The 19,437-nt window shown below is 45.8% G+C and overlaps 1 protein-coding gene across 6 annotated transcripts in view; it reads left to right on the top strand.

The window, feature by feature from the left end:
• Window positions 1-19,437, top strand: part of GIGYF1 (GRB10 interacting GYF protein 1) — a 316,678-nt gene that overhangs the window by 256,138 nt on the left and 41,103 nt on the right. For all 6 annotated transcript variants that reach the window (XR_003939962.1, XM_030186350.1, XM_030186348.1 and 3 more), the window contains exons 21-23: window positions 10,277-10,467; window positions 17,822-17,979; window positions 18,170-18,336. Coding sequence is in view for 5 of the 6 variants with exons in the window: in XM_030186350.1 (XP_030042210.1) it covers window positions 10,277-10,467; window positions 17,822-17,979; window positions 18,170-18,336 (516 nt within the window). In the remaining variant the exon portion in view is untranslated. The remainder of the gene's footprint in view (window positions 1-10,276; window positions 10,468-17,821; window positions 17,980-18,169; window positions 18,337-19,437) is intronic.

Below are 19,437 nucleotides of genomic sequence, written 5' to 3'. Positions count from 1 at the left end.
TCCTAACCCTCCTTCAGTGTTTTAACTTTTTGTAACCTAGACTGCTTCCTCTGTATTGCTTTTGCCCTAGTATTCTTGCCAATGAACACTTATTTATTTTCTACTGTAGGTAGCTTTTTTAAATAGTATATTAATTAAACTAAACTATGAACTAAATTAGGGCAGTCCTTAAAGTGCAAGCAAGCACAGTGCAAACCAGTTCCAGCAGAACAACTCAACAAAAGATCTGTTGTGCACAGGTAGCACAGCTACAATAAACAAAATAAATTTGTGATAAACCACAATAACCGATATAGTCCATGAACTCTGCAAGCCTTACTCTGTGCAGTGCTCAACTGCTCTGCCTCTGATGTCATAAACTTTTATCTTTTGTGTATTTTATTTTCTCCGAGGACAAGCAGGCTGATAATTCTCACCAATGGGTCGTCGTCCGCGACAAACATTTAACAGCAAAAAAGAAGTCTCTGGAAACGTCCGTCACGCGGGGTGAGCACAATGCGCATGCGCGAACGACTTCCCACTCTCGATGTGAGCATGCCCTTACTCAGTTTCTTTTTGTCCACGCCTTGGCAGTCACAATTTTTTTGCCGTTGTTCTTGGCCAGGAGACCTGCTAGCATTTATGCTACCCTTTTGTTTCTTTTTCTTTTCCTTATCTAGGACTAGGTGTTAAAATAAAAATGTTAAAAAAAATCGTTTTCCCCTTTAATTTCTTAGTTTTCTTCTTTTTCGTCGCGGCCGCCTTTTAGGCCACTGAGCTGTGTCTTTTTTTTTCCCTTTTTGTGCCTTTTTCTTCGGCACGATCGAGCCCTTTAATTTCGCTGCCGCCGTTTTTTCGTCCATGTCATCGAGCACTCCCAGCGGCTTCAAGCGTTGTACTCGCAATCGGACCATCTCGGGTACCGACCCCCACGCTTGGTGTCTCCAGAGCCTTGGGCCCGATCATCTGCCAGCTACTTGTAAGCTGTGCCCATTGATGAAGAAATGGACCCAAGTGTCTTGGGAGGCACAGCGGGGAAAACGTTTGGCTGATCGGTCCGGTCCTTTGATGTTGGCATCGACATCGATGTCGAGGGAAGGAGTGACTTCTAGAGCGCAGGTAATGGCTGTCGAAAGACCACAACACAGCGGGAGCAGCGAGGCATCGAGTGGGTCTCCACCCGTCTCGAGGCCTTCTGCTATGCAGGCCCTTTGGTACCGAGGAGTCTCGATGACAGGCGTCGAGCAAAGGCTAAGAAGCACTGTCATCAATCTTTCCTTGCACGGTACCGAGAGCTCCGGGGAGCCAAGGGAGTCGGCGCCGGGAGGACAGCTCACCCTCCATACAAGAAGTGCCGATGCGACGGTCATCTGGAAGCCTGGTACCAGCTCTCAAGCCCCCTCAGATTCTGGCACCGACTCCTGCACCGGCCCCCCCAGCCTTTTCTGATGGAAGTTCTCAACGAGCGCATCAGGGCCCTTCTTCCGGAGCTTCTGGAAGAGTTGCTTCGCCAGTCTGCCTCGGTGTTGGGGGTGCTTGCGCCTTCTGTACCGACTGCGGAAGTGGCATCTGGACCATCGCCTGTGGTGAGGTCCCCGTCCTCGGTACCTCTTGCGGTATCGGCGTCGGTTGCCACCCGGGTCGATTCCCCCCTCGACGTCGGTGGAGGAAGCTTTGCCGGAGTCCAGGCAGGGGTCAACTTCTCGACACCCCCCATGAGGTCGTCGATCCTCAACATCGAGACAGGCTCAGGTTCGGGCTGCTCTTAGGGAGCTTTTGTCCGATACCGATGAGCGCTTGTGAGAAGAGGAGGAAGACCCCAGATACTTTCGGAGAAGAGTCATGTGGCGTTCCCTCTGATCCTACTCCGCCAATTGAAAGTAGAATGTCTCCACCTGAGAGTCTTTCTTTCTCATCTTTTGTTCGGGAAATGTCTAAGGACATTCCATTCCCTATGGAGGTTGTGGATGAGCAAAGGGCCGAGATGCTCGAGGTCTTGGATTATCCTTCTCCGCTTGCTGATGTTGCAACGGCCCTCTTGCATAATACGCTCAGGGAAGTACTTATTCGAAATTGGTCGTGCCCTCTTTCTAACCCAGTGGTCCCCAAAAAATCCAAATCCCAGTACAGAGTCCATGGAGAGCCTGGAATGGTGAAGGCCCAACTTCCTCACGATTCTGCTCTCAGAAGAGCCAAGAGTACTAGAGACATAGTAACATAGTAGATGACGGCAGAAAAAGACCTGCACGGTCCACCCAGTCTGCCCAACAAGATAAACTCACATAGTTGAAGGAATTCCTTGCATTCATATACATTGTTTATGTTAATATCTTCCAGATGAAGGTTGATGTCTCCTGCTATAAGAATGTTTTGGGAAGACAGGCAGGTATTTGATATGAAGTCCATGAAGTGTATCTGGGCATCTTGCCATTTGGCTGGGGGTCTATAAAATAAGATTATATTTAGTTGATCATGCAGGTTGGGGTGGTTGATTCTGACTGAGGCTATTTCGAGTTGGGGAAGGATAGATTCAGCTGTTGTTGTGACTATGAATTGGGATTTATAAATTATAGCTATGCCTCCGCCTCTTTTTCCTTCTCTTGTCCAATGGGTGATTTTGTATCCTGGTGGGCAGAGCTCTAGGATTATTGGGTCTTTGGAGTCATGAATCCAAGTTTCATTAATGAGAAGGAAGTCAAGGTGATCTGCCATTATCCAGTCGGTTATCGTTATGGTTTTCTCGATTATTGATCTAGCATTGGAGTAGCCTATTTGAATTAATTGGTATTGCTCCCTTGAGTTCGGTTTTGTGGTGATTTGTATCAGTTGTCTGTTTCCTTGATATGTGGATATGAAGGCTCTAGCAAAGACTTATTTACTTTGCTAAGGAAAATGCCAGTTCCCGAGCCAACGCAGATTGTCGACCCACTTGTGAGAATGGTCAGGCTGCTGCCTTTGGAGAATACCTGCTACAGGTAAGTATCTTCGCTTTACATGTCTTTCAGGCATGCCATTATTGTGCAGTTCAGCTCTCTTCTGGGTTATTAGGTCAGAGTGATCTCTGACATGTCTGACCTACCTTCCTTCCCATTTCCTCTTAATTGTAGTCGCTCTAGTGGGTGAACTCCTGATAGAATGGACTCTGCTCTCTATTAGTGACCTCTAATTACATTACTGTTTCTCAGCTAAGTTTCTGCTCCACTTTTCCTAAATATTTTTGGATTTCACGGCCAGAATTCCAGACACTGATCATTTTTTAAATAGAGGACTCATATTACTGTCTCTTCTAATACGTCTTTATATCTGACCTTTTGGCAATCCGACTATCCGGTATATCTGGCAGACCCTCCCACTCAATGACGTCATTTTTATTTCTATTAAAAATCATTGTGTTAGATCAATTTTTCAAAATTGGGAACTCTGTACCTTTGTTCATGCATTGTTTGATGGGTTTATGCAGTGTTTTCCTTTTCTGACTTTTCAGTTATTCGAAAATGGGTCAGATAATCGAGATTGTACTGTATTCATTGAACTTTGCCTTCTGTTTGGTGGTTACATTGTCTCTTGCTCCTATCCCCCCGGTCCAACACCTCTTTCTTTCTTCCTTCTCTCCACCCCCCAGGTCCATTATCTCTCTTTCCTCCCTTTCTCTGAGTTCAGCGGCTCTCCTTCTTTCTCCACTTCCCTCTCTCCATCTTTCTTCCCCTCCCTTCCCCCAGTGTACCTGTTACAAATCAGTTCTTCACTCTGGCAGTGCCAGCGATACTCCTAGGCTGCCTGTTCTGATGCAACTTAAGTTTTTGTATTGGAAATCCTTATGAACTGATTTTGAAAAGATTTTATGGATGATTCTTTCAAGAATGGATATTAAATATTAATAAAGCAAAATATAAAAGTAGGCAGTGTAAAATATAAAAATTTCTCTTTTTTGACCGATGAGGAAATAGCCAGTTGCTTCTTGTCACGAAACGCCTAGCACTCAACTGTGGTTAACCCTGCAGCCACCTAAAGGGTCTGTTCTCATCATTGCTCAAGCTCACCTGCACCTGCTCTACCTTGTACCCTTCGACCGACTGGGTCCCACTTGCCTTTTGGTTAGTCTCCCTCAAGTTATTCCCCAGTGATTTCTAGGACACTGGGGCCACATTCCCAGGTTCCACAGTTCCTAGAAAGCACTCACAGACCCAAAACACAAACCACCAGCATTCTTAGTCAGTCCAACATATCAGAGCTAATAAACTAGTGGGTTTATTATCACTGAAATAAATATAATCACAGTGGATGATATAAAAGAGGTGGAAAAACAGCAATCAGTAACAGGTAACTGAATAAGGATCAATATTAAAACTAAACACTTTCATGAAAATAACTGCTCACAGTTCTTGAACAGGGCCTCAGGGCAGATATGTTTACCCTCTGTACTCCCTATCTGAGACTGGGGAAAATCCAGTACTTCCTGGCAGGATTTGAACTTCAGGGCCAATCAGAGGTTGATGGATGCCCCATGCTGGGGGGGGGGGTAATTATTTTGGAGAATATGTGGAGGAGCTCGCTGACCAGATCAAGAAACACACTGATACCATCTCTTCTCTCTCCCGCTGGGCACCTTCTGCATCGGCCTCCTCTTCTAGGAGGTCTTTTGGCACATCGAAGGGGGATGCCTACTACTCTGAGGCATAAGTACACCACCTCCTCTCCCCACTCTGCTCAGCCCCAGCACACTCGTTCTCATCAACAACATTTGCCTAAGGCCCTTGCTGCTCCCCAGTCAAAGCAAGGGACAAGCTTTTGACTGGCTCCAGTAGCGTGTATCCACTGTCAAAGTGTCCGTACTGGATGACTTGCCAGTCGGGGGAGATTAAAATTTTTCCATGAAAGGTGGACCCTTATAACCTCTGATCGGTGGGTTCTCCAAATAGTCCGTCTTGGATATGCTCTAAATTGGCTACAGAAACCTCCAAATTGCCCATTGAGAGCTCATTACTACAGCTTGCAGCATGAGCAGGTACCTGCAGAAGAACTCTCCACTCTTGTAAAAGCCCATGCAGTCGAGCTGTTCCACCAGGGGAGGAAGGGCAGGGATTCTTCCTCTTCCTCCACTTTCTATCTCAGTTGATAACACCCTCATCCTCCCCGTCTCATCTGCCCGCAACCTCAGAGTTATCTTTGACTCCTCTCTCTCCTTCTCTGCGCATATCCAGCAGATAGCCAAGACCTGTCGCTTCTTCCTCTTTAACATCAGCAAAATTCGCCCTTTCCTCTCTGAACACACCACCCGAACTCTCGTCCACGCTCTCATTACCTCTCGCCTGGACTACTGCAACTTACTCCTCACCGGCCTCCCACTTAGCCATCTATCCCCCCTTCAATCTGTTCAGAACTCTGCTGCACGTCTCATATTCCGCCAGAACCGATATACTCATATATCAGCCCTCTCCTCAGGTCACTTCACTGGCTTCCGATCAGATACCGCATTCAATTCAAGCTTCTCCTTCTTACCTACAAATGCACTCAGTCTGCTGCCCCTCACTATCTTTCTACCCTCATCTCCCCTTACGTTCCCACCCGTAACCTCCGTTCACAGGATAAATCCCTCCTCTCAGTACCCTTCTCCACCACCGCCAACTCCAGGCTCCGCTTATTCTGCCTCGCCTCACCCTATGCTTGGAACAACCTTCCTGAGCCCTTACGCCAAGCCCCCTCCCTGCCCGTCTTCAAGTCTTTGCTTAAAGCCCACCTCTTCAATGTTGCGTTCGGCACCTAACCCTTACCGTTCAGTGAATCCAGACTGCCCCAATTTGACTGCCCCTATCGGACCGACCGTTCACTTGTCTATTAGATTGTAAGCTCTTTGAGCAGGGACTGTCTCTCTTTGTTAAATTGTACAGCGCTGCGTAACCCTAGTAGCGCTCTAGAAATGTTAAGTAGTAGTAGTGATTCTATTCCAGGTACTTTCTTGTTTAAAAGAAGACACGGGATAATTCCCATCCTAGACCTAAGGGCCCTGAACAAATTCCTGGTCAAAGAAAAGTTCAGGATGGTTTCCCTGGGCACTCTTTTCCCCATGATTCAGGAAAATGATTGGCTATGCTCTTTGGACTTAAAGGACACATATACACACATCCCGATACTTCCTGCCCACTGGAAGTATTTTCAGTTTTGGCTGGAAACACACCACTTCCAGTACTGTGTGTTGCCTTTTGGCCTCATGTCAGCTCCTAGGGTCTTTACCAAATGCCTAGTAGTAGTCGCAGCGTCACTATGCAGGCTGGGGGGTGCATGTGTTCCCTTACCTCAACAATTGGCTGGTGAGGAGCATGTCGGAGGATGGTGCTCGGGAGTCCATGTGGATGACTATTCGGGTGCTCGAGCTACTAGGGTTCATTTTAAACTACCCCAAGTCTCATCGTCACCCTACCTAGCAATTGCAATTCATTGGAGTCGTTCTTGATACGCAGAAGGTTTGAGGTTTTCTCCCGGGGCCGAGAGCAGGCACTCTAGCTGCACTGGCTTCTCAGGTTCGAGCCTCTCAGTAGGTCATTGCTCGGCAGATGTTGAGGTTGTTGGGCCACATGGCATCCATAGTTTGACACCCATGACACACCTTCACATGAAATCAGCCAAATGGACTCTAGCCTTCCAGTGGTGCCAAGCCACAGGAGGTCTGGAAGATGTCATCCGAGTGTCCTCACAGCTTGTTCGCTCTCTGTTGCGGTGGACCATTCGATCCAATTTTACCCTGGGAACTTCCATTCCATATTGCAAAAAGTGCCGACAATGGATTAATCTCTCCTAGGTTGGGGAGCTCATGTAGATGGGCTTCACACTCGGTGCTTGGTCCGCCCAGGAAACAGATCTCCAGGTCAGTCTCCTGGAACATTGAGCGATCTGTAATCTGAGATCAGCTGCCTCACCATGTTGTGCTCATACAAATGGAAAATCAGGTTGCCATGTATTACACCTATAAGCAGGGGGGCACCGGATCACGCCGTCTGTGTCAGGAGGCCGTTCGGATGTGGCATTGTGCTCGCCAACATGGCATGTTCCTTCTAGCCACTTATCAGGTGGGTAAAAACAACAGCCTGGCCAACAGACTGAGCAGAGTTATGCAACCACACGAGTGGTCTCTCAACATGGGAGTTGCCCGAGAGATCTTCTGAGCGTGGGGCATCCTTCAGTGGATCTTTTTGCCACTCACATGAAGTGCAAAGTCCCTAAGTTCTGTTCCAGGCTTCAGACCCACGACAAGCTAGTGTCGGATGCCTTCCTCCTTCATAGGGGGACAGGCTTTCTGCAGGGCCTATCTTCCTATTCCTCTTTTGGAGAAGACTTTGCTGAAACTCGAGCAAGACCATGATTCTGATCGCACCTTTACTGGCCTTGGCAGATCTGGTCCCTTCTTCTGGAGTTATCCTTCAAAGAATCGTTGAGGTTGGAATGTTTTCCCGACACTCATCACACAAAATGAAGGATCTCTTCTGCATCCCAACCTTCAGTCTCTGACCCTCACAGCCTGGATGTTGAGAGCCTAGAATTTGCTTCCTTGGGTCTTTCAGAGGGTGTCTCCTGGGTCTTGCTGGCTTCCAGGAAAAATTCCATTAAGAGATGTTACTGTTTTAAATGGAGGAGGTTTACAGTTTCGGTGTGAGGGCAAGGCCTTAGATCCTGTTTCCTGTCCTACGCAGACCCTGCTTGAATACCTTCTATACCTCTCAGAGTCTGGTCTTAAGACCAACTCCGTAAGGGTTCACCTCAGTGCAATTAGTGCTTATCAACGTGTAAAGGCTAAGCCCATCTCTGGACAGCCTATAGTTGTTCGCTTCATGAGAGGTTTGCTATTGTCAAAGCCCCCCGTCAAATCTCCGCCTGTGTCATGGGACCTCAGTTTCGTTCTCACCCAGCTCAAGAGAGCACCTTTCAAGCCACTGAGTTCCTGCCATCTGACGTACTTGACCTGGAAGGTCATATTTTTGGTGGCTGTTACTTCATCTCGTAGAGTCTGTGAGCTTCAGGCCCTAGTGGTGGATTTCATCACAACAAGCTAGTCCTCTGCACGCACCCTAAGTTCCTGCCTAAGGTGATATCGGAGTTCCACCTGAACCATTGATTGTCTTGCCAGCATTCTTTCCTTGACCTCATGCCCATCCTGGCGAGAGCACCTTGCACACCTTGCAAGCGAGCATTTGCCTATTATGTGGAGCGGACAAGGCTCCACATACAGTCTGCCCAGCTTTTTGTTTTTTTTTATTCCAACAAGATTGGGGTCACCATTGGGGAAAAGCACAATCTCTAATTGGCTGACAGATTGCATTTCTTTCACTTGTGCCCAGGCTAGGCTGACCCTGGAGGGTCATGTCAAGGCTCAATGTCAGAGCCATGACTGCATCGGTGGCCCTCTTGCAGTCAGTCTTCATTGAAATAATTTGCAAGGCTGCGACATGGTCTTCAGTCCACACATTCACATCTCATTACTACCTTGAGCAGGATACCCGATGTGACATTTGGTTCAAGCAGACAGTGTTGTATAATCTGTTTGGGATCTAGAATCGAACTCCACCCCTCTAGGCTGCACTCTCTCAGTGCTTGGTGTGCATCTTGTCTTGCGCTCCACAAAGCTCTTGTAAAGCTTGCTGCTCCAGACTGGTCCCAATTGTGAGAATATAAGGCCTGCTGTCCTTGGTGAATACCTGCTACAGGTAAGTTTCTTCACTTTGTGCCATACGTTCATATACAGTTTATGAATGTGTGTCTCGTTATGTTCTGAACGCACTAGTACTCTAGTCCACATCATTATTTTATTTATTTTTTTGTTACATTTGTCCCCCGCGTTTTCCCACTCAATGCGGCTTACATGGGGCAATGGAAGGTTAAGTGACTTGCCCAGAGTCACAAGGAGCTGCCTGTGCCTGAAGTGGGAATCGAACTCAGTTCCCCAGGACCAAAGTCCACCACCCTAACCACTAGGCCACTCCTCCACTCCGTTTATTGGTTAAATGGTGTTATATCAAACACTAACTAACTTAAAAATGGAGGTAAGCACCTTTGCTTTACTCAGATACAGAATTTTAATTTTTTTCTGCAGAATTCCCTCAGGAATACTTTAAAAATATATATCATAATTTCTCTTCTCACCTGCCCCACTCCTTAAGGCTTGACCACCTGTTCCCTAGGCTAAGCCCCCAGCTCACTTTCCTGCCCCTTCCCAGATTTGCACTTCAATTTTCCTGCCCCTTCCCATGCTAACTCCCAACTTCTCTCCCTCTCCTTCCTCTGCTTTCTTTGCAGTTTCACATTCTTCCTTCATCTTGCATCCCCCATGGTCATTTCCCTCCAGTTCTCTCCTGCACTCCTCTATTTCCCTTTGTCTCCTGACTAGTTTGTCTGCCTCTCATGTTGCCCCCCCCCCCCCCCTTCCAGTTTGCACACTCAGCTTCCAGCTGCTGCCTTTTTCCCACACCCCTACCCCTCAGCTCAGGGCAGTATTAAAACATTCTCCAGAAAATATCTGAGAACAGGCCTATAAGGTTTGATGAACAGTTGCCAGCATCAAGGTCTTCAGGGGAGGGGGGAGTGTGGCATACTGAAGAGCAATGGAACAGTGGGGCCCAGACAAGTATTGCTGATGAAGAGGAAGGAGGAGGTAGCACTTGCAGTGCTAAGTAGCATCAACTGATAGGGGAGAAAAAAAAACTCCCGCAGTCACAGCCTGAAGGATCTTGCTTCTTTTATCTTCCTTCACCCACAACTGATATAGTCACTGCTGTCTGTAATGTCTGACCACCATTGCTTGATCCCTCCCAAAAATTAGCATACTTTGTGGAGAATACCATTTGGGTGTAAAACTCTGTGTTATGCATTGTGTAGAATTCCCCCCAGAATGAGCTCCAACTGGGGAAGCCTGCCATTTCTTGGTGGTGGTGAAGAGAGAGCATCCTCCTTGTAGGGAAGTGACCATCTAATGGTTAGAGCAGTGGGCTGAGAGCCAGAGTTCAAATTCCTGCAGACATTCCTTGTGATCTTGGACAAGTTACTTAATCATTCATTACCTTAGAGGCAAATTTTGTGAGCCCTCCAGGGACAGGGAAATTTATCTTGAGCTACTACTGAAAAGGCATGAGCTAAATCCAAATCTTCAAATAGGTTATTCTGCTTTGTAAGAAGAAATTTTGTCTGCTCTATTGATAGAAAAATAAATGTTTTTATATGGCCTTTAATTTCCTTAGAATGCTTTGTGTAAAGGGGGAAGAAAATTTGATGAAATGTAAATCTGATTTCTGCTTTTTTTTCTTCTCTGCAGCATGGAGGTCTGAGCATGGGTAACTCGTCTGTGGCAGGCCTGACTTCTCAGTGGGGTTCGGACTCCAACCCCCTATGGGCCAGCCATGAGAAGAGCAATTCAATGAGCTTATGGGAGGAGAGCCTGAAAACCTCAGGATCTGGAGTAAGAACCATGGGGCTGAAAAATAGCAGGAGCAGCCCATCTCTCAGGTACATAAAGGAAGAAAGGGACTGAAAAAAAATATTATTCAGGTATATTGGAAGGGTAAACAAAAGCGGTTTCTCACTGATAAATCTTGTGATGTTGCATCCAGGGCCGCTGCCCAAAGTATAGTGGCTGCGCGCCTCTGACCTGGACAATCGGACCCAGCAGCGGCTGGCGGATGTCCCTTGCCGGGGGGATAATATTTTTGGTGAGAAGGTCGAGCAGTTGGTCAAATAGCTTCACCAGCGGGAAACCGCCCTCGACAGCCTCTCCCACCGGGCGCCTTCAGCACCTACCTCTTCAGGTAGGCGATTTTTCAGGGGAAAGAAGACTGCTTCTTACGCTTACTCCAAGCGTAGGTACAATCCTCCTTCCTGACAGCCTTCCCAGGCTCAACCACAGCGTGCTCGTTCGGGTCGACAGCGTGCGACCAAGCAGGCCCCTGCGCCTCCCCAGCAAAAGCAAGGGACGGGCTTTTGACTGGATCCACGGGAGCATAGCTGCCATACAAGTGCCTGTGCCGGATGGCCTGCCGGTCGGGGGGGAGGTTAAAATTTTTTCATCAAAGGTGGCCTCTCGTAACCTCCGACCAGTGGGTTCTCCAAATAGTGCGGTGCGGGTACGCCCTCAATTTGACCTCCACTCCGCCAAATTGCCCGCCGGGAGCTCAGTCCTTCAGCTCCCACCACAGGCAGGTACTTGCAGAGGAACTCTCCGCCCTTTTCAGCGCCAATGCGGTCGAGCCCTTACCACCAGGGCAAGAAGGGCTGGAATTCTCTTCCAGGTACTTCCTTGTGGAAAAGAAAACAGGGGGGGTGCATCCCATCCTAGACCTGAGAGGCCTGAACAAATATCTGGTCCGAGAAAAGTTCAGGATGCTTTCCTTGGGCACCCTTCTCCCCATGATTCAGAAAGACGATTGGCTATGCTCCCTGGATTTAAAGGATGCTTATACTTGCATCTCGATACTCCCATCTCACAGGAAGTATCTTCGATTTCGGTTGGGAACTCGGCACTTTCAGTACTGTGTACTGCCCTTTGGCCTCGCATCTGCACCCAGGGTCTTCACAAAGTGTCTGGCAGTTGTCACAGCATCGCTGCGCAGACTGGGAGTGCATGTGTTCCCTTATCTCAACGATTGCCTGGTGAAGAGCACCTCGGAGGCAGGGGCTCTACAGTCCATGCGGATGACTATTCGACTGCTGGAGCTACTGGGGTTTGTAATCAATTATCCCAAGTCCCCCCTTGTCCTGGTACAGAAATTGGAGTTCATTGGCACTCTGTTAGACACACGGACGTCTGAAGCTTATCTCCCCCAGGCAAGGGCAGACAATCTCCTGGCCCTAGTGTCCTTAGCAAATCGCCTGGATCAGCTGGTATACATCCCAGAATACTGATAGAATTGAAAATGAATTTATCTTTAAAATCAAGCATGATATTGGAAGATTAGAGGGTGGCCAATGTAACGCCAGTTTTTCAAAAGGATTCCAGAGCTGATCCAGGAAATCATAGAACGGTGAGCCTGATGTTGGTGCCGGAGAAAATGGTAGAGACTATTATAAGAACAAAATTACAGAGCATATACATAATCATGAATTAATGAGACAAAACCAACATGGATTTAGTCAAGGGAAATCTTGCCTTGCCAATCTATTACATTTCTTTGAAGGGGTGAATAAGCATGTGGATAAAGGTGAGCTGGTCAATTTTCATAAGGCATTTGACAGAGCACCTCATGAAAGTCATAGGATAGGAGGCAATTTCCTATTGTGGATTAAAAATGGTTTAAAAAGTAGAATAGGGTTAAATGGTAAGTATTTTCAACGGAGCAGGGTAGATAGTGTGGTTCCCCATGGGTCTGTAATGGGACCATTGCTTTTTAACATGTTTATAAAATGATCTAGAGATCGGAATAACTAGTGAGATAAATTTGCTGATGACAAAGTTATTAAATCGCAAGAGGATTGTGAAAAATTGCAAGAGGACCTTACAAGACTGAGCATACAGATGGCTTTTTATTTGAGCAAGTGCAAAGTGATGCAAGTGGGAAAGAGGAACGTAAACCATAGTTATGTGATCCAAGGTTCCACATTAGGGTTCACCACCTAGGAAAAGAATCCAGCTGCCAATGTTGATGATACGTTGAAACCCTCTGCTCAATGTGCATTGTCAGCTAAAAAAGCAAATAGAATGTTAGGAATTAATAGGAAAGGAATGGAAAACAAAATTGACAATGTTATAATGCCTTGTATCACTCCATGGTGCGACAGCATCTCAAATACTGTGTGCAGTTCCGGTCACTGCATCTCAAAAAAGATATAGCAGAATTAGAAAAGGTACAGAGAGGGGTGACAAAAATGATAAAGGGGATGAGACAACTTCCCTATGAAGATAGGCTAAAGCTGCTAGGGCTCTTCAACTTAGGGAAGAGACGGCTGGGGGGAGATATGATTGAGGCTTATAAAATACTGAGTGGGGTGGAACAGGAAGATGTGAATCTCTTGTTTACTCTTTCCAGATAATCAGGTTGAAATGTATTACACCAACAAGCAGGGGGGCAACGGATAACGCCCTCTGTGTTAGGCAGTCTGGATGTAGCATTGGGTTTGCCAACACGGCATGTTCCTTCAAGCCACTTATCTGATGGGCACAAACAGTACCCTGGCCGATAAGCTGAGCAGGATAATGCAGCCGCATTAGTGATCTCTCACTATGGGCGTAGCTCACAAGATCTTCCGTGTGTGGGGCACCCCCTTGGTGAATCATTCTGTCACACAGATCAACCTCAGTTCTGTTCCAGACTTCAGGCCCACAGCAGACTAGTGTCATAAGTACATAAGTATTGCCATACTGGGAAAGACCAAAGGTCCATCGAGCCCAGCATCCTGTTTCCAACAGTGGCCAATCCAGGCAACAATTACCTGGCAAGATCCCAAAAATGTACAAAACATTTTATACTGCTTATCCCAGAAATAGTGGATTTTCCCCAAGTCCATTTAATAACGGTCTATGGACTTTTCCTTTAGGAAGCCGTTCAAACCTTTTTTAAACTCCACTAAGCTAACCGCCTTTACCACATTCTCTAGCAATGAATTCCAGAGTTTAATTACATGTTGAGTGAAGAAATGTTTTCTCCGATTCGTTTTAAATTTCCTACATTGTAGCTTCATTGCATGCCCCCTAGTCCTAGTATTTTTGGAAAGCGTGAACAGACGCTTTACATCTACCCGTTCAACTCCACTCATTATTTTATAGACCTCTATCATATCTCCCCTCAGCCGCCTTTTCTCCAAGCTGAAGAGCCCTAGCTGCTTTAGCCTTTCCTCGCCCTTCTCTGCACCTTTTCTAATTCCACGATCTTTTTTGAGATGCTGCGACCAGAATTGAACACAGTATTCGAGGTGCGGTCACACCATGGAGCGATACAAAGGCATTATAACATCCTCGTTTTTGTTTTCCATTCCTTTCCTAATAATAGTTCAAATTCTATTTGCTTTGTTAGCCGCAGCAGCACACTGAGCAGAAGGTTTCAACGTATCATCAACGACGACACATAGATCCCCTTCTTGGTCCGTGACTCCTAACATGGAACCTTGCATGACGTAGCTATAATTCGGGTTCCTCTTTCCTACATGCATCACTTTGCACTTGCTCACATTAAACATCTGCCATTTAGACTCCCAGTCTCGTAAGGTCCTCTTGTAATTTTTCACAATCACCCGTGATTTAACGACACTGAATAACTTCGTGTCATCAGCAAATTTAATTATCTCACTCCCATCTCTATAAATGTGTTAAGCAGCGGTCCCAGCACAGAGCCCTGGGGAACCCCACTAATTACCCCTCTGCATTGAGAATACTTACCATTTAACTCTACTCTCTGTTTTCTATCTTTTAACCAATTTTTAATCCAAAATAGAACATACCTCCTATCCCATGACTCTCCAATTTCCTCTGGAGTCTTTCATGAGGTACTTTGTAAAACGCCTTCTGAAAATCCAGATATACAATATCAACTGGCTCGCCTTTATCCACATGTTTGTTCACCCCTTCAAAGATGCCTTCCTCCTCAATTTTGGAACAGGTCTTCTGTATGTGTATCCTCCCATACCTCTAGTGGGGAAAACTTTGTTGAAACTGAAGCAAGACCGTGGAACCATGATTCTGAATGTGCCATACTGGCCGCGGCAGATACATTTTTTTCTTCTGTAGTTATTCTCTGAAGAACTGTGGAAATTGGAGTGTTTTCTAACACTCATCACACAGAATGAGGGGCCTCTTCTACATCCCAACTTAGTCTCTGTCTCTCACAGCTTGGAAGTTGAGAGCCTAGAATTTGCTTCCTTGGGTCTTTTGGAGGGTGTCTCCCAGGTCTTGCTGACTTCCAGGAAAGACTTCACTAATAGTGCTGTTCTTTCAAATGGAGGAGGTTTGCCGTCTGGTTTGAGAGCAAGACTCTAGGTCCCCTTGCGTGCCCTAAAAAGGCCCTGCTAGAATACCTTCTACACCTATCAGTCTGGTCTCAAGACCAACTCCATAAGGAGTTAACCTTAGTGCAATCAGTGCATATCATCAACTTTGTAGAAAGGGTAAGCCCATCTCTGGGACAGCCTCATAAGAGGTTTGATTTTGTCAAAGCCCCCTGTCGAACCTCCACTAGGTTAATGGGGTCTCAACATTGTTCTTACCCATCTGATGAGAGCTATCGAGCCACTGGATTCCTGCCATCTGAAGTAACTGACCTGGGAAGTCATTTTTTTTTTTTGGTGGCTGTTACTTCAGCTCGTACAGTCAGTGAGCTTCAGATCTTAATGGTGGATGCACCTTATATACTGAGTTTCGTCACAACAAAGTAGTCCTCTGCACTCACCCTAAGTTCCTGCTGAAGGTGGTGGTGGAATTCCATCTGAACCAGTCAATTGTTTCATTCCCATCCTGGTGAAAGTAGCTTGCACACCTTGGATTGCAAGAGAGTATTGGCCCACTAAATGAAGCAGAACAGACACCACAGACAGTCCGCCCAACTTTTTGTTTCCTTTGATCCCAACAGGATGAGGGTTACCATCGGGGAAACGCACCTTTTCTAATTGGCTGGCAAATTGCATTTCCTTCACTTAACGCCCAGGCTGGACTGGCCCTAGACTGTCATGTCACTGCTCACAATGTCAGAGCCATGGCTGCGTCGGTAGCCCACTTGAGGTTAGCCTCCATTGAAGAAATGTGTAAGTGTGTGACGTGGTCTTCAGTCCACACATTCACATCACACTATTGCCTTGAGCAGGATACCCCACGTGACAGTCGGTTTGGGCAGTCAGTGTTGCAGAATCTGTTTGGGGTCTAGAGTCCAAGTCCAGCTCCACCCTCCTAGGCCCGTTTTATGCTGTTTCAGGCTACACTGTCACTCAGTTGTATATAGTTTCAGGTTAATGTATGTTGTGTCCTCACCATTGTGAGTCCCAATTATCCCATGTTTGTTTTTGGTGAGCCTGGATGCTAGAGATTCCCCACGTGAAAATGGATAAGCCTGCTTGTCCTTGGAGAAGGCGAAGGTACTTACCTGTAGCAGGTTTTCTCCGAGGACAGCAGGCTTTATATTCTCACAGTCCCACCTCCCTTTGGAGTTGTCTCCTCTATTATTTTTATTTTGTTTTTGCTGTAGTATTAAACTGAGGAGGCCACATTCTTGTAGCAGGCAAGGAAGGCACTCGCGTGTTAGTGGTGGAGCATGTCTCACACTTCACAAAGCTCTACTTATACTAGTTATAAGTTCCGGACCAGGCAACGCGGGTCAACATCACCCACTTGTGAGAATATAAAGCCTGCTGTCCTCAGAGAACATCTGCTACAGGTAAGTACCTTCGCTTTCTCCTAAATTGTTGGAACAGGTTTTGAGTTTCCTTAAAAAGCTCATACAGTATAATTGGTTTCTTGTTTTATGATGACTGGCAAGAAATTTCAGGCTTTAGCTGCTTGGTAAAAAATAACAGGCGAGAAAGGACTTGTTTGTTTTTCACTGCATAGGAAAAGTGGATATTTAGTTGATTGTTGATTTTCGGTGCTAGATACCAAAAGTCTTAAGCAAAGAAGGCTTAAGCCATGAATAATACTAAATATTAATGTGCACAGTTTAAAATAATACACAGTCAACTAGTGTAAGCTGCTCAGTAGAAGGACACCCTCTCCTGTTTTATGTGCATGATATATTAATGTGGTAGAGGTATTGCCAGGTCTGTAAACATTTTTTTCAATCTGGCAGAGCAACCTGCATAAAGTACATTACAGTAGTCCAAATGAGACAGTAAAAGAGCTTGAACAAGTTTACAATGAGCAAGGCAAGGGTATTTTCTGATACTTCAGAATCGTTTTAATTTCCAGAACTTTTTCTTGCTCAACAAGCTACAATGAGTTTCAAAAGTAAGCATTGGATTAATAGTTCAAAACTTTTAAAGAGGGTTCATTTGGGAGAGTAATACTTAAGCATAAAAGCATAGTTTGAAGGAAAAATCAAACCCAGCCATAACAATTTGGTCTTACCAATGTTCAATGACAGCCAATATAAATTTGCCCGGGTTTCGAGATCAATACAAGTTTGGACAGAATTTGTGAGAATTATTTTATTGAGAATCACAGGAATAAGTAAAGTGATATCCTCTGCAAATGTTTAGAATCTGATATTCAAGTGTGTGATAGAAAAGTTCCAAATGAATATCTCAATATCTTAACCAGAATGGGGAAAATGTAAGCCGCACTGAGCCTGCCATGAGTGGGAAAGCACGGGGTACAAATGTAAAAAAAAAAAAAAAGAAAAGTGGGGAGTGCCCCTACAGAATGTCACATTTAGCCTTCCAGGACACAGAGAATGTAATAATTGGACCCACTGAGATGTAGAATTTGGTTTCAGACTGTATTGTTTTTATTTTTGAGGTCCAAACTTTGAGGAGAATAAGATACAGGGGAAATTTTTTGTTTTAGCTTGTCCTTTCATGTTCAGTTTTTTCACCATACAGTCTATTTCAGGCCTTCCAGGGTAAATAGATTTAATTGTTTCTGCAGTCTTTTGATGATTAAAAGACTGCTTCTAATTTGTATTGTGCTTAATATTCCACAGTAACGAAACTGTGGAAATATCTCAGCTAGAGAAAGGAGAGTATGAGATCCTGGTCAGATTAACAATCAGTTGAAAGTTTTAAGAGATGAGGAACTTAGCTTTCTTCCATCCTGCAGAAAGAAAGATAACACAAAGGTCTTAGGTAAAGAATTACTTTATCAGGAGTGGACAATGGACACCAAAATTTCCATTGCCTGTTGCTAGCTAGTCACAGGCTATGCTGATTTTTCTTGTTCTGTATTCCCTTGCAGTGAGTCATATGGTGTCCCCAGCAGACCAAGCCGAAAGAAGACAGATGAAGAGGAGAAGCTGCTGAAGCTACTGCAAGGCATTGGAAGACCACAGGATGGCTTCACACAGTGGTGTGAGCAAATGCTGCATGCACTCAACACCTCCAACAACCTCGATGGTATGTTTACCTCGGAATGAAAATGCCAGCTTTCCAATTCTTTTTATTTAAAAAAAAAACATTTTCACATTTACAATAGTCTACTAAATACTTGCTTCAAGATGAGGGGGATCAGGAATTTGGTTGCAAAGTGTGTGACATCTTGGGTAAACAAGGGAGAACTGAGTGTGAATGACCTATTTCTTTTCAGTTCCCACTTTCGTCTCCTTCCTGAAGGAGGTGGACTCCCCCTATGATGTCCATGACTACATTCGTTCTTACCTGGGGGATACCCTGGAAGCCAAAGAGTTTGCCAAGCAGTTCCTGGAGCGCCGTGCCAAACAGAAAGCCAACCAGCAGCGCCAGCAGCAGCCACAGGTAGTTCCGGTAGTGAGAGAGGAACCTTACTTTGCATTTCTTTCTGTGGAAAGTTAGAGACCGTTTCCAGCTTGGGTACATGTGAACGTTTGAAAATTTTTTTTCTCTATCTCAGTTGGATATATGAATGCTAAAACCAGTAGCGTAGCCTGAAGGCAATTTATGGGTGGGCCAATAGGTAGTTTGGGTGGACATGCATTTCCTCATCCCCCACTCCCCTATGACATTTAAAAATTAGATACCTTAGCTGGTGAGAATTCTCAAGTCCTACCAGACGGAAGACATCTACAACCTACCAACCCATGTTTAAAATATGAGATTCTGGTCTGGTAACAGTTTGATTCTTAATGTATGTTTCTGAAAATACTGTAAATCAAGAATTACAAAAAAATATTCAGCAGTCAGTGACAGCATTCTGAGCTGCAGGCACTGGCACCTGGACATGCTCAATTTTTTCACACATGAACTGGGCATGTGCAAGTATGCTGCCAGCACCCCAGGCATGCTCAGTTCTCATGCACAAATTAAGCATTCATTAGAATTGATCATGCTCGTGGTAACAGAATTGGTGGTTCAGAGTACTAACCTTGACTTGAGGGTGGCCCAAGGCAAGATGCTGCCTTAGGCAGGGCTGAGATACCCCCCTGGGCCACGGTCTGGTATTCCTCCCTTCCTTCCTCCACCCCCTTCCCCGAGTTTACCTTCTTTCCCATTTTCCAAAAAGCGACTGTGATCCGCCTCTGAGGAAACAGGAAGTTAAATCAGAGAGGTGGGTCACAGTAAAGAGAAAAGGCCAGTGCTGGTGGCAGGGTAGCGTATGGGAATTGCTGCCGCCACTGCCTTTTGGAAAATTGGAAAAGAAGGTAGACTTGGGGAACGGAATAGAGGAAGGAAGGGGGAGATGCCGCTCCAGGAAGAGTGCTGCTTGAGGCCCCCGTCTCAGGTGTCCTAATGGTAGGGCCGCCACTGCCTTGACACTTGCAGTTTTCCTGTGGGTGTTTACATAGACTTCAGATGTTCTCAGCTAGTGGGGTTTGGAGATCCCCACCAGCTACATGTATGGTGAGCCTAGGATTGCCAATTTTTTGAAAGAGAAAAACC

The sequence above is a fragment of the Microcaecilia unicolor genome, chromosome 14, assembly GCF_901765095.1.
Source record: "Microcaecilia unicolor chromosome 14, aMicUni1.1, whole genome shotgun sequence".
Lineage (NCBI taxonomy): Eukaryota > Metazoa > Chordata > Amphibia > Gymnophiona > Siphonopidae > Microcaecilia > Microcaecilia unicolor.
This window is presented reverse-complemented; position numbering and strand designations above follow the sequence as displayed.